Below are 14,930 nucleotides of genomic sequence, written 5' to 3'. Positions count from 1 at the left end.
TTTATTTTGTATGCGATTAATCTTTGCCCAGCACTAATTTTTTTATTTACTTTTTGACAGAATATTTGCATAAAATTTCCTTAAGTTGTCAAACGTTTTGAGTCCCGTTATCATTAAAAGATAATTTGTGGTGTTCATGAATAACCAATGCTTAAACAGAAGGATGAAAATATTTAATGTTTCTCATGCATATTAACAAAACTAGTCATGTACAACTATCATCATAATTTACATATTCTATATTACAATTTACATATAGCCCCACCCCCACTAGTTTCCATTAACAGTCTTCATTAAGGCAACAATATATAATGTTTGAAGGTATATCTAAATACTTGTGACAAGCTAACAAACATGATGGATTTAATTGTAAATTCTCAAGTTCGTTTAAGTGCACTTTGTTTTCACGATGAATTAATACCACAATAATTATTAGCGAGCTCATTTCCGGGGTAGTGTGTCCATGTACTTGCAAATGATTGACAGCATAACCTCATCAGCTCCTGCACCAATGGACATTAACCTGGCATCCCTGTTAACACAAAAAATGCATTTCATTTGTGACATCATCAAACAGTCAGAATGAAATGTACATGCCCTTGGCGACGAAGATGGTCTTTCAGACCTGTTGCATTTATGTCACTAGATGTCACTGCAACGCTTGGAGTGCTTATAGAAGATTAAGGACATTGGATGCAAACTTATCCCAGTTCAGATGAGATAAACTGACCTGTAGAACCTGCTGACTAGGACGTCACTGGTAAAGCCCATTCCACCCCAATACTGGAGGCAGCTGTCACCAAGCTCCCGGGCCAGTCGTCCGGCTTTCAGCTTGGCCATTGATGCCAACTTAGTGACATCATTTCCCTTAATGTACAGAGCTGAAACGAATGTGTGAAACATGTTAAATGCGTCTATTTTTTATTTCACATCTTCACAGAGGAAGCAAGTTACCAGGCAAAATGGAATTGCCGCAAGCCGGTGTTCACACTGCTTCATTCCATAATTGATTTGGATAAACTATGAGACTTTGGGTTCCCAAATCCAAACCCATGAAATTGCATAGCTTCCTATCACGGATAACTGGCATTTCAAGTCATACTGAAATACGGTTGGACTCACCTGTGGCACGATGCAATAGGGAGCGCAACAACTCGATTTCAGTCTCCAGCTCAGCCAGTCTGAAGTGAACTACTTGGTGGTACAGAACTGCCTTATTAAAAATCTTCCTCTGTCTGGTATAATTAATGGTCTCTTGGACAACCTTCTCCATCGTCGTTAGGACTTGGAAAAATAAGAGCACAAGTACAGAAACATCAAGGCACGGTTCCAGTCTATTATATCAAAGAAAAACATTCCGATGTGTTTTTCAACATATTATATGATAGAGGAAATTCTTCTACGATTCCGGACAGGAAGAGAGTAGAAATGTTTCCCAGTGATGTCAAATGATGTCTCCAGAACTAGCAGGGAAACGGACAGATAAGTTTGTTCAAAATAATTGCAGTGATTTGTAGAAACGCGCACTTAAACATGGCCTGAAGTTTGATTTAAAGATAAACAGACTTTTGGCCTGAGTAAAGTGCAATTTGGCTTCAATATAACCAGACACTGATCACATTCCCACACAGACGTCATGCCCTCGCCATCTCTAAACTTCAGAGAATCGTTTGACGTGGGATTGAATGTGTGGGAGGTGGAAAGGATTACTTACTATTGGCCACGCCCCAAAGTCGCTCCTCTTGGAACTGGAGCATCTGGTACGTGAAGCCCATTCCCTCTTGCCCAATGATATTTTTGTAGGGCACACGCACGTCGTCGAAAAACACCTCCGCCGTGTCCGAGGACCGCATGCCAATTTTATCTATTTTCCGTGCGATATGAACTCCTGAAAAAGTGTGGTCAGTGTTAGAATATACAAATTCTCCCTTTGTAAATGTTCACAAAGTTCTGGAGGTTTAAAGTTAGGGCTGACAGGCAGGCTTACCGGGCAGATTCATGGGTAAGCAAATCAGGGATTTGTTCTTGTGTGGAGGGTCATCACTGGTGTTGGCCAGTAGGCACATCCAGTCTGCTTGGGTACCATTGGTGGTCCACATCTTTCCCCCATTAATGATGAGATCATCTCCTTTGCGAACAGCTTTCGTCTTTATGCCTGGAAAAGACAGTATGTTTTAAGTCTTTAAAAACCTAAATATTTTACATAAAGCCATACAGTATTCTTATTTAGCCCCAAAGCAAATTTCACAACTTCTCCTTTTTAAAAGTGCATTGTGTAACTTTTAGAAGGATCTCTTGACAGAAATGAAATATAACATATTTTAGTATATTATTATCAGTTGTGTATAAAGACCTAATAAACAAACTGTTTTGTTTTTATTACCTTACAATAAGCCGTTTTAAGCAGGTCCCTAAAATTGAGACAGTGGACCTGTAAAGGGGACATATCATGAAAATCGTACTTTTTTCATGTTTAAGTGCTATAATTGGGTTCCTAGTGCTTGTATCAAACTAGAAAATGTGAAAAAGATCAACCCAGCAAGTTAGTTTTGGTAAACCATTCTCTGCAAGCATGTGAAAAAATTAGCTGATTGTAATTTGGCTCCCCTTGTGATGTCAGAAGGGGATTATACCACCCCTTATCTGCACTATCCAACCACAGCACTGCCATTTTCTGCAAAGATCAGCTCATTTGCATTTTAAAGGACACACCCAAAAATAGCACATTTTTGCTCACACAAAGTTGCATTTTTAACAATTATCTATATAGTATTTTAAGCTAAAACTGCACATGCCTATTTTGGGGACACCAAAGATTTATTTGACATTTTAAAAAGGTCTTGTGAAATGTACCCTTAATAGAGCATTACAGTACAGTAGTCTGACTAATATTAATTTATTTGACTACATATGCAAAATGTAACACATTGATGAAAATTGTGTCTGTAAGCATCTCTATGTATTTCTACGTCCTTTAAACATCCTCTTCAAAAAAGCTTTTAAGGTTCAAAAAGCAATTGAGATAAGATCTGCCACTTGACTATGTTTACATCCTGTTTAAAACACACCCACAAGCCAAGTAAAGGACAGTCGAGTATCTTCCCCTCCAGATAAAGACTTACTTGCAACATCAGAGCCGGCCCCCGTCTCGCTCACACCGAGACAGACCACCACGTCTCCCATTATGGTTGGAAGTAGGAACTCTTTCTTGAGTTCTGCTGATCCAAATCTACAATAATGAAAAGGTCACAGTCACATCATCACAGTTCTTCTGCAGTCATTTTATGGGTGTCATAGCACCTATAATCAAATCAGCTGAAAGCTCACGAGACAGCATTGGTTATAGAAGAGATTTACATTTTATTACAAGCCAGAGGCAAGTTCAGGCAAAATGGTATGCGGAGCATAAACACAAAGACAAAGTACTGTATAATCCCTCATTTCAGAATACAAAATGCTATGGAATGCTTGCAACGAATATGCAAAGAACAAAGGGCGTGAATCGACATGACTTTCAAAAAGGTTTAATCTACTATCATCAATGGCAAAACTACGTCATGATTTTCTTTCTGTCATCACAATCATCCTTCAGTTGGAAAATTAGGCAACAACACTTCTGAAAAAAACAGAGACGCTGTGTCCCAATTCACCTACTTATACCATGCCCTAGTGTTGTAGTTCTCGAGACCGGTCTCAAGACCACTTTTTAAAGGCCTTGGTCTCGTCTTGGAATCGACCGCATTTTTACCCGGTCTTGTCTCGGTCTCAGACAAAGAAGACTCGGAATTTTATTTCAAGACCGGTCAAGACCACAACTGATGGCACACCACAAATGTATTTTTTATCATTAATTTTATGCAGTTTATTCAGGTTTTTTTATCAACTTCTCTGATGGCATACACACACATGCATGCACGCACCCACACAGACAAGAAGTGCCTAATCATATGCATATTCCACATTTTATCATAAGTGTTTTAATGCAGTGACTTGCACTGGTCTTGGTCTTGACTTGGTCTCGGCCTGTCTTGGTCTTTACTTGGTCTTGACCCTTTAAAGTCTTGGTCTTGTCTCGGTCTCGGCCTGTCTTGGTCATGACTTGGTGTCGGTTTAGGTGGTCTTGACTACAACACTACCATGCCCTAATAGTACAGTATGCACCGTTTTTGTTATAGGAAAGTATATATATATATATTTTAGTTCGTAGAAAAAAATATACTAACATGTAATGGAAGCAAACGTTGTAGGTGACATTGTATTTATTAACAATAACACACATCAAAATAGTGCCACAGGGATGACGTATTTTTGTAGGCCAACCCCGGAAGTTAGCGGGACACTGGTTCCCTCTAAAAAGTCCATTCATTTTCCCCATAGGCTTTTGGATTGACGCAAAAGATAAGTTCAGCAAAAGTTTATGACACTTGCACGTTTTGTACAACAAAATGCTCTTCACAAATGAAAACAACGGATTGCACAAGAGGACGGAAGTTCATTTTCACATTTTGATTAAAGATTATTAGGGCACATGAATTAAAAAAAAAACACACAGATAATGTGTGTGTAAAGAACACAACAATATTCTTTAAAAAAAAAAAATTGTGAGTTTTGATTTCATGGGGACTTTAAACTACAAACTATACTGTAGTATTAATAACTATGGGTGCATTCCAATTCAGGATCTGGATCCTTTTAAGGCAGCGGACTTTGAAGGCAAGGCTCGGTTTTGAAGGCTGCAGCCTCTAAAGTCCACGAAGTAAACTGAAATAAGACGTTCTAGCCTACAGGGGGAGCTGCGTCACTGGCTGTTCCCGCCCACTACACTTGTCAGAGGGACACAACAGCTGAGACCTATCAGACTTTTAAAAACAAATATGGAGCTAGATTTTTATTTTATTTGACAAAATATGACTTATTGATGCAGATTAAACTATCCAACAGTATGTAAAATTCACCAACCGTAGATATATACACAACACGCACAATATTTGCAGCAATAATGTTAATTTCAGGCTTCCCACACCTTAGTTAACTTCAAATTCAAGAAACTTTCAAGGATGTTCCAGGTCCTATACCCCTCAAATTCAAAGAATAAATGTGGGGACACATTACAAGTGAGAGCAAGGTGACATCGTGTTCCATTTTAAGATACATTGTTACAGTTTCCTTTGGAGGGAACTCGCGCTGCGTCACTGCGGTGACACTTTGGGGACGCCTCCTGGGGTAAGTGAGTCTGAATGTGTGTATCAAATTTAACCAATGATGAGGCTTAGCGACAAAGACAGGGTGATTCGGGAGCCAGGAAGTATATGGCTATCTAAAATATTGCCACAGACGGCGTTACAGGGACGCAGGAAGTATGGCAAGGGAGACGCAGCGTATCGTTCCCTTTCCAGGGGACAACAGTTACATACGTAGCCCGAGACATTTTCATGTGTCAAACACAACTATGCAATTTAAGCATTTAAAGCAAACAGTTTAGCACATGTGCTTAAAAAGTCTTTAATTTTTATTATCCTACACTACACAGGGAATAATATGGATTTTTTTCCAGAAAACTTCTTGCATAAAATAGATTCAAGCACTTTCATGACCTGTATCTATGTATGTATATTTTCAAAAACTTCCCTTGAATTTTTTCCCCCAGATTCACAAACTTTCAAGGATTTCAAGGACACGTGGGAACCCTGTAATTTGCATCACTAACATCATTTTTAAAACAGTCACACGGACCTTTAATTTGCAAAATATACACTTTTATATAACTACGGTTCTGAATGTTTATTTCAAAATACCAGACGTCACAGGCGCGCATTGAATCTTGGGATAGCCAAGGTTGTGAAGGATACATCTATGGATCCTTTGTTTCAGGGGAAAAAGGCCACATTTGGAGGCTTGCATGTGAAGGAGCCTTCGAATTAGAGCTTTCATCGCAGCCCGGTGATGTTATTGGTCTTCAAATACGGCTTTAAAAGGCCGCACCCCCTGAATTGGGATGCGTGCACCCTATAAACTATACCTTGCCAGTGCAGGTGTGGCCATGTCACTCTGAACTCCGATGGCCATGGGAATTCCTCCACAGTTGATGTTCCCCAGTTCTTCAGCAACAGCCAAACTGTAGCTGAAGTCCAGCCCCAAACCTCCATATTCTGCCATCGATAAAAACAACAACCAGTCAATTTACACTATAGGTAATACATCATAGATGCTACAACTCACAGGAATTTTATGAGAAGGAAATAGTTAATTCTCTAAGGCAAAGAACAGTTAGAGTTAGCCAGAACTAAATGTCCTAATGTCTAAAGGTGATGCATAATGCAAAAATGGGAGGCATCTGTTTTTTTTGCCATACATTAATCTTAAAATTACAGTTAGATGACCCTTTGTGGTTTTGCTTATACATATCATAGCAGATGCAGGTAATCACACACACTCTGAAATTCGCTGCAGCCAGTACAAGGCAGTATATGGCCACAGTCTTGCTCAATGCTCATGTAATATTTCTTTAACAAAAGCATCAGTATTAACCATGATCCGCTTCTAGTCATGCATTTATTCATGCCGTGCCATTTTTCTTCAGGTAACAAAATATTAAAAGACCACAAACTGTTAAAAAACAACAGTGTTCTATACACTTATTTCCCCCAGTCCTAGTCCTGGGATGGTTATAGACAAATCTGGAATATCAAAATAAGGAAGGGAGGAACCAGGCACCAGAGGAAACAGATCCAGCTGCACACAAATAAATGTAGAATTTAACCTTATGTACTGAGAATAGAGAGACAGATGACTCTTAATAAAATCATTATCATGAGTCCAACAAATCTGTTGCTGGGGGTCATATAAAAGATTTCTCAATGTTCACAAAAATGCTTAACTTAACCCTGTGTAGGCTGAGATCTCAAATGTACTCTATACTTAAAATGATTTACTCTGACCTTTACATTAAACCACTGTAATAAATAACCAAATAGTTTCATATAGCAATGAACACTAGGTTAAGAAACTGTAAAAAATTAACTGTAAAACATGTTTAGATGTTGTGTGTCAGCAAGCATATCTGAGCATAAGGGAGGAGAGAGGTCAACCGAAAGAGCATTTCCTTTTTGTCATTTACTTGCGGTGTAATCTCTTACGTTTATGTTTAAGCACAGTACATTTAATCGTTGCATGGAGGTGAAATGAGAGGTATTTTAGGAGGCCATGCGCCCCCACATATTTTAGGACTTAAATCAGAGGATTGGACCTTTCGGATGGAAATGGAGCATCAGTGTCTTATCAGTACTGAGGTTGGCAGTGTTGTAAAAACAGGCAATCTGGATTAACGCCAATGTTTTGTAAGATGGATTCGTTTCAGCCAAGTTGTGAAAGTGGGGGGAGAGGTTGTTATGGGAACCGGCAAAATGAGGTTTGAATGTTTCTTCGATCATGCAAATAATCAGATGCAAGCGTAATATCGTTTCAAAATTTTCCATAGGACTACTGTACTGTATGTGCAGAGGATGTACATGATATTTCTTGCTACCTTTTCAACACTGTGTAACCTTATACTTAAAAGAGCAATTATAACTTAAATAGTTTTAGCCACTGATGGTGATTTTTAATCACACATATCAAAATAGCTCTAAAAACACTCTCAAATCTCTAAAGCGTGCACAAAAAGAGAGATAAAAAATAAGAAACGCTATTGGGCTTAGCCTACAGTAATCAATTTACCTCGATAGATCTGACGATATTGGTTAGAGACTTGAGGAGTATCAAGCGCAGCATAGGAAATGCCCCGGGTACTAATCTTCTGTCTAAGATGCTGTAAATCCAGGCTGCTTATGCAGAAGTGTCACAGTGTCAGCATTCTTTAATCCGAGTGCCTCTCTCTCTTCTTACCTACAGATTTATAAAGCCGTTTTCCCCGTTGCCTTTACCTGCCTAGCAATGTTCCCTGCATTGTATTCCTAAATTCCTAACCAAGACTGCTTAAGGCTAAATAATGATAGTTTGCACTTAATTTGTAAAGACAATAACATCTGTAGTAGCCAACATCATTAAAGTGCTTAATAGTTCATTTTCAGTTTATAGCATAATTTATAAGTGTAAATAAAATAAATATTATGCATTAGCTAACATAAACTAACATGAAATAACAATGATCAATAAAAATGTTTAAGTTAATTCACTGTGCATTGATGAATGTTAATAATTAAAATTTTGATTTTAAAAATGCATTAGTAAGATTACAAAATTGTTGTAGTAATACTGTTCACTGGACTCTAAAAAAATGCCAGTTTTTTTTACAACCCAGCGTTGGGTCAAAAAGGGACGAACCCAACTCAGTGACTTGTAATTTAACCAATTACCTGGTGCCGTCCCGTGAGCGAGTTTAACTTAATATTTATCATGTAAATATTCATCTAATCATAAGAAACTGAATAGTGTATCATTGGAAAAGATTAAGAGTCTAGAATACATATTTTAACATATTACATAAAACAAATTATGTAGTGAGAGTAATCGATTCATTTATGAAAAGAGTGTGCCTCAAAACATTTTTATTCTGCTATGAAACATTTTCATTTTTATAATTTTATACAATATATACTTTTTGCATTATTTGTATTTATTGAAGTAAATGTAAACTGCTATAACTTTTTTATTTAATATTTTCAAGTAATATTAACACTGTTGTTTTAATATTTGTTTTCTTTAAAACAAGATCAAGATTACGCTTCTTGATAAAAAAATAGTTATATTGATTTGAAGGTGTACATCACACACGCCAGATAAGGGTAAGCGTATGCTGGGTTACTTTGACTCAAAATGCTGGGTTGTTTTAACCTATTTGTGTGTCAACTGTACCGTATTTTTCGGTCTATAAGCCGCGTTTTTTTAATAACTTGGCTGGTGCTGCGTCTTATATTCAGGTGCGCCTTGTAAGTCAGTATGAATTAATTTTGACATTTATGAGGCAAGAGACAACATTACCGTCTACAGCCGCGAGAGTCCGCCTGCTTCTGTATTTATGTAATTCAATTGATTTAGTAAATGACAAGTATGCGAACTTCACGCTAGTTGGCTTGTTCGGTTAATTTAGCCTTTTCAACTTTCCAGGTAAGTTCTGTATGCTATGGTTTATCGTTTAAATAACTGATAATATTACTTTAACGTACAGACATCTATTCAGCCTGCTGTTCTGTCTGCTATTGTTTAGTTGAATAACTTGCCTTTCCAGATTAAATGTCTGTTCTTCGGCTTGGTTTTTGAGAAATTATTTTCGAATTAAACACGACGTATAGTCTACTGCGACTTATATATGTTATTTTGTCTTAATGGTCCGGAAAGTACGGTGAACCTTTCTTTTGGGTTCATTTAAACCAACGGTTGGGTTTATCCCTTTTGACCCAACGCTGGGTTGAAAATAACCCAACTTTTTTTAGTGTGTGTTAATTCATGTTAGCTGATGCTTTATAAATATAAGAAATATATTGTTTATGAATTTATGCATAGACATATAACACATACGATTATATGTTTTGGACATATTTATTATCATGATCTGCATAATGCTTGTTTCCTCCAGCACTGAATGCAGCAGTCGCTTCTGTAATTAGTTTGCAATTACTTTGTTTACTTGAGAGTGTTTGTCTATTAAAGAGTTGCTCTGCCACACTGCATTGGATGCTAACTCATGTTTGATGTTAAGCTTCAGCTGCTCAATAAATGTTGTGAGCCGATAAGGACAATCCTTTTTCGTACTGCGCTCAGACTTGCCTTAGCACATCTTTCCACCACCGTATCTGAGAACTTAAACTCAATGGCTTTCACCATGATGAGGCTCCGGCTGAATAAACAGCATATAATTAGAAAAGTGGATGTTGTATTTTAATCGGTTTTCATTATTACTTTTAGATAGCTGGGTGTAGCACTTTCAGGTTTGCATATCCTTTGAAAGATCCAAGTCTACTTTTAACAAGGTCCACAATTATTTTCATGTCCAATTTTAATAGCTGGAAAACATTCTGTTATTGCTTCTACTATATATTATATCGCACAGCAAAAATACTGGACCCATAATCAAACCCATTCATTTCTTTGTTCACATGGGACTTTTTTGTAAGAATACAAAAATGCATAAAACAACTCTTTTACTTATGTCTTTGATTTATGTAAACTTCACTTAGGAAAGTCGTCTTCTTACCCACAGGCTTGTTGACTCCCAGAAATCCTGCACTGCCCAGGATCTTGAAGATCTTGTGTGCAGGAAACTGGCCCTCTTCTTCCCATTTATCTACATAAGGGTTTATCTCTTGATCAATGATCTATAACACACATTGAAATAAACAGAAGAATCTTACGCAGTGCATTACTCAAGTAAATCCAAATGTTATTTGTAATAGTAAGTAGTATGTTTATAATGCACAACAATATACTCTTCACACAGTATTCCTGGAAAATTACTGTAAATTGACCAGAATGACATAATCGGTAAATACACAAAAATGCTGATATAACAATACAATAACTGTATAGGGCTGTGCGGTATGATGGTATATTCCTTTACCGTGAAATAAAATGTCAGACGTAACAGATTTTTCTATTCTGTCTACACCGCGGAATGTAAACAAGTGGGCGGGGCTAACTCTGCGATCTCGCATGTTAGACTGAGTGACGGAGAAACATGTTCATTTGTTATAAATTGATTATTTTACGAGCTATTTTTGTAATTTCATAATAAGCGCCAGTAAATTTACAGTTGGTCTCTCTCTCTCTCTCTCTCTCTGTGCTCATGCAGCAGCAGTCTGTCGCGGTCTCTCGAGGCGCGCGCAAGCGGCTGCATCGCCAAATAAAAAAAAAGCTCTTCTCGCATACTAGTAGTTTTAAAGTTTTCTGAAATTTAAGCAAGCTAAGACAAAACTCGCGTTTATATCAGTGACACGTGCGCTGCTGGACCGATGTAGTTTGACGTGCCATTTGCTACAAACATCTTTGATCAGAAAGACAAGAAAGAGACGCAACGGTTAAGGTCTAGAAAGCAAATGGTGTCAAGATCTACAGACTTTATCACATCATAGCACCTGTCACATTTTTAATATCCAGAGGTCTGTCTCTCATATACAGGTATTTATCCTGCCTGTAGGTTTGTGCATAATCCATACCTGTTCATTTTACATATTGCCTATTTTTAATGTACTGTATGCATAAATGCAAAATGGATTGGAAAAATGAAATTGATTTATTGGTCATACCACCCACCCCTATAATAACATTACACTTGCAATTCTAGCGAAGCAGGATATTGTGAACTTGTAGGTGGTTAAAACTACAGTGACAAAGAAAAAAAACTTAAAATGTGACGCAGTCTAAATGTTTGGCCTTTACTACTCTATCCAAGTCAAACAAACCGAGGAACTAGATAAACTGTAAAGAGGCAAACATGTCATTTATCAAATAAATCATGAAAAGAGGCAATAAAACTATTTGTCAGAACCATGGCTCTGACGCATAGAGCTATGCTCATGTGGGCAATGTGAGTTCGATTCTGACCCACATCATTTCCCAAACTACTTCACCTCTTTTCTCCTCATCATATCCTACCGTCTCCTATTTTTAAAGTGACCAAAAATAAAATATGTTAAAACCGTCAAGGTATATAGAGTATAATAGCAATACAATAGATTCCTTCCTTGAAGCTGGGACTAGCCAGACTATTTCCTTCCGAGTCACTTTAGGGGTTCTTGTAATAATCACATAACCTCATCAAATGCACTTTTAAAATGAAATATGTTATTTAGGAAAATAATCAGTCTGCCCTTTTTTACACAACAAATACAAAATATTACAAATGTGCACATCGCAGTATGCAATGCATAACTCACTTCAAAATGCTTAAAAAAATTATGTATAAAGTTTTAGGTCGATGCAGATAGAGAGATAGACTGGCATAGACTAGACTAGATATTTATTTTTCCAGCTTTAAAATATATTATTTATCCAATAATATATTGTTAATAATCTCTCGCATTTTTCTTCAGTATTGTGCAGCCGTACAGGACAATATGCCTTTCAAATAACTGCAATTAAGAATTAAGAGACCCTGTAAAGCCCACTTCTTGTACCGTATTTTGATCATAAATGCTGTAATTACAAAAAAAGTTTGTCATTACAAATTATGCAAAGAATAAAATGCCAATGCCAATTTCTTTTCCCAACAACACAACAAACTAAAAAACAAACCAACTAATATTGATTCAAGCATGATTGTTTTTATTTTCTAATTTAACAAATTCTATCTATGGGCATTTAACTTCTCTTGCAGTGGAAATGACTAATCGTAACTATAATATGGCGTACAACGTCATTTCAGTAGTATGAGCCCAGGAAAGTAAAAAAAAAGTTGCTAAGGAATGACTACTGCACTTTCCCCAAAAACATGCAGACAGCCCAATAGCCAACAAAAACATTTTGACTCAAACCAAGTGTGTACAGAACAAACAGCTACAACAACTTAAGATAACATTCAACAATACAGTAAAAACACAATGAAAAGCCTTAAGCTGACCATCTCTTCCAGAAAAACTGGCAGGACACATAAAATAATGGCATCACACTTGCTTCGTATAAATTACCCAGCCAGAACCCAAAAGACAGTGAGTGTGATAAAAGGAAGGGTGTTCCTGTTCCCACTGTCAGGTTCCCAAATCATAATAAAGGTTAGTGAAATATTCCATAAAACACATGCCGTGCAAAGCTGAGAATTGTTTGGTGGGGTCCAGAACTCTTACTTATGATTTTTCAACACATTATGCTCAAGGGAATCATGCACATTGAATTCAACAGAATAGCACAGTAAACTTGGAGTAAAGTGACATTTCCTGTTAGTGGTCATTCTAATGCTTGATAGATAACTAAAGACAAAAGTGTTATGTAAAACTGAAGCTGTAAATAATGTCACCAGTGATGTTAAAAAGAAATGCATTGTTATTTAACCTTGACAACTTACGATTAGCAATATCGATTTTCAATGGGTTATACTATTATTCATGCAATTAAAATGTGTAATAAAATGTCCAACTTGTTTTTGCTGTCTCACACTGCTGAAATCTTTTAATAAAATACACTCCCTGAGCTCTACACTGGGGCATTGTTCTCATTATCCGTTTCTTTTTCTGTTTTCCCCGTCTCATGACAACCTATTTCTATACAACTAAAGCAACTGGGAATTGGAGAATGCAACTTCCTTTCCCATATTCCGCAACCCTTCCTAGTCCATATAGTTTGGAAACAAATACCAGAATGAATCTTCAATTAATGGCACCTTTGACTTAAACTTAACCTTGCAAACTTCTTAGGGGTGGTTTCCCGGACAGGGATTAGACTGTTCCGAGACAAAAATAAATGTAAGAGCTGTCCAAACTGACAACAACTAACTTAAAATACATCAGTGCCCTTTGTTTTGCATCAAATGCACACAAGTCTTCCTTAAAACATTACATGTTTATTAAACTAGTTATATTTCCTAATTAAACTAAGGCCTAGTCCTGGTTTAAGCTAATCTCTGTCCAGGAAAGTACCCCCCCCCTGCTGAAAAAAACAATAGACACTTTCACAAAAATTCTATTGGATTTATTGGTTTTAATGGGAATTTTATTGGTTGTATTGGAAACTATAATGGTCTCTATGGGTCTCTGTTGGTCTCTACTGGTATGTGTTGGGTTCTATTGGTGGGGACATTAAATCCTAATGGAATATGTCCCAAAACACACTACAAAAAGGAATTTTGTAGTGGTTTAAGCTAATGATTCCTATTGGTATTATTAAATGCCGCAGCTAATAATTACTCTCAGATCCAGACCGTGTTGTTGTCCCAAAACTGCATAAAACAATATTAAAATACACTTTTGATCTTTACACTCTCACCCATCTTGATAAGATTCTTATATAAAAATTCTTATCATGATGCTAACATCAAGCATTAAGAATAACACAGTTTGTGGAACAAAATTGTAAACTGTTTAACGTAACTTTTTTTATTACCTGTACTGTAAAGAGAAAATTGAACTTACGTATTTCGTCAAATAAAATCTGATAATGACATATTAAAAAAAGGGAAATCGGATATTAATTGTGTTATTATGCTACTCTGTAGGCCTCTGTGTTGCGTGAACTCGAGTCACGTGACAGTGTGAGCTTCCGGGAAGGGTCAAAACAAAACGTTTCCAATAATATGTAAATTATATATTTTAAATAAAAAAGCTTCTATTAGAGATTTGCATTTAATCTAATCATGTTGCTAAACTAAAAACACAGACAACAGCTTACTAACTGGACAACCTAAAAACTTACGTGACCTTTTACCTACATACTTTTGCAGAAATAGACTGCACATTCAAGTCAGTTTGATTTTCACAAAGAAATAAACTTAAACATCAATCACGATACAGAATTGCATTACGAAGTGTATTTAAGGTACAAAACAATGGCACTCGCTGATATCTACCTTTCTCAAAGATGCCTTTAATGCAAAATGCTCCGGTGTGTAGAGAACATGGTCGATTGTTTCAGAAGAGACGCTTTCTTTCGGACTGGAAGACGCTTTTTCCGACAAATACCGTTTATTGGAGACAACCGTTGTTTTTACTAAATTACGATTCCCAATTAAACCGAACCGCAGGAGTCTTTCTCGTAGTGCTAATGCCATGCTTACTGACTGCATGCAGAAGTGTTGGCATGCGCATGCGCGTTAGTCGTTAAATGACATGTATAAGCTGAAAGGGATAGTTCACCCAAAAATGAGAATTCTGTCATAATTTACTCACTCTCATGTTGTTACAAACCTGTATTGATTTCTTTGTTCTGATGAACACGAAAGACGATATTTTGAATAATATTCACAACAAATCTGTTCATGAGCCCCATTCACTTCCATAGTATTTTTC

At 36.8% G+C, this 14,930-nt stretch overlaps 1 protein-coding gene across 1 annotated transcript; it reads right to left on the bottom strand.

The window, feature by feature from the left end:
• Positions 1-156: 156 nt before the first annotated feature.
• On the bottom strand, positions 157-14,734 carry LOC129455108 (zgc:85777). Its single transcript, XM_055219775.2, has 9 exons — positions 14,492-14,734; positions 10,193-10,313; positions 6,020-6,149; positions 3,123-3,229; positions 1,988-2,155; positions 1,715-1,888; positions 1,123-1,284; positions 731-881; positions 157-532 (listed from the first exon to the last, which is right to left on the bottom strand). Exons 1-9 carry the CDS (start codon positions 14,705-14,707, stop codon positions 442-444), a joined length of 1,320 nt encoding a protein of 439 aa, XP_055075750.2. The 5' UTR covers positions 14,708-14,734; the 3' UTR covers positions 157-441.
• Between the last annotated feature and the right edge of the window lie 196 nt (positions 14,735-14,930).

The sequence above is a fragment of the Misgurnus anguillicaudatus genome, chromosome 20, assembly GCF_027580225.2.
Source record: "Misgurnus anguillicaudatus chromosome 20, ASM2758022v2, whole genome shotgun sequence".
In the NCBI taxonomy this organism is placed as follows: domain Eukaryota; kingdom Metazoa; phylum Chordata; class Actinopteri; order Cypriniformes; family Cobitidae; genus Misgurnus; species Misgurnus anguillicaudatus.
This window is presented reverse-complemented; position numbering and strand designations above follow the sequence as displayed.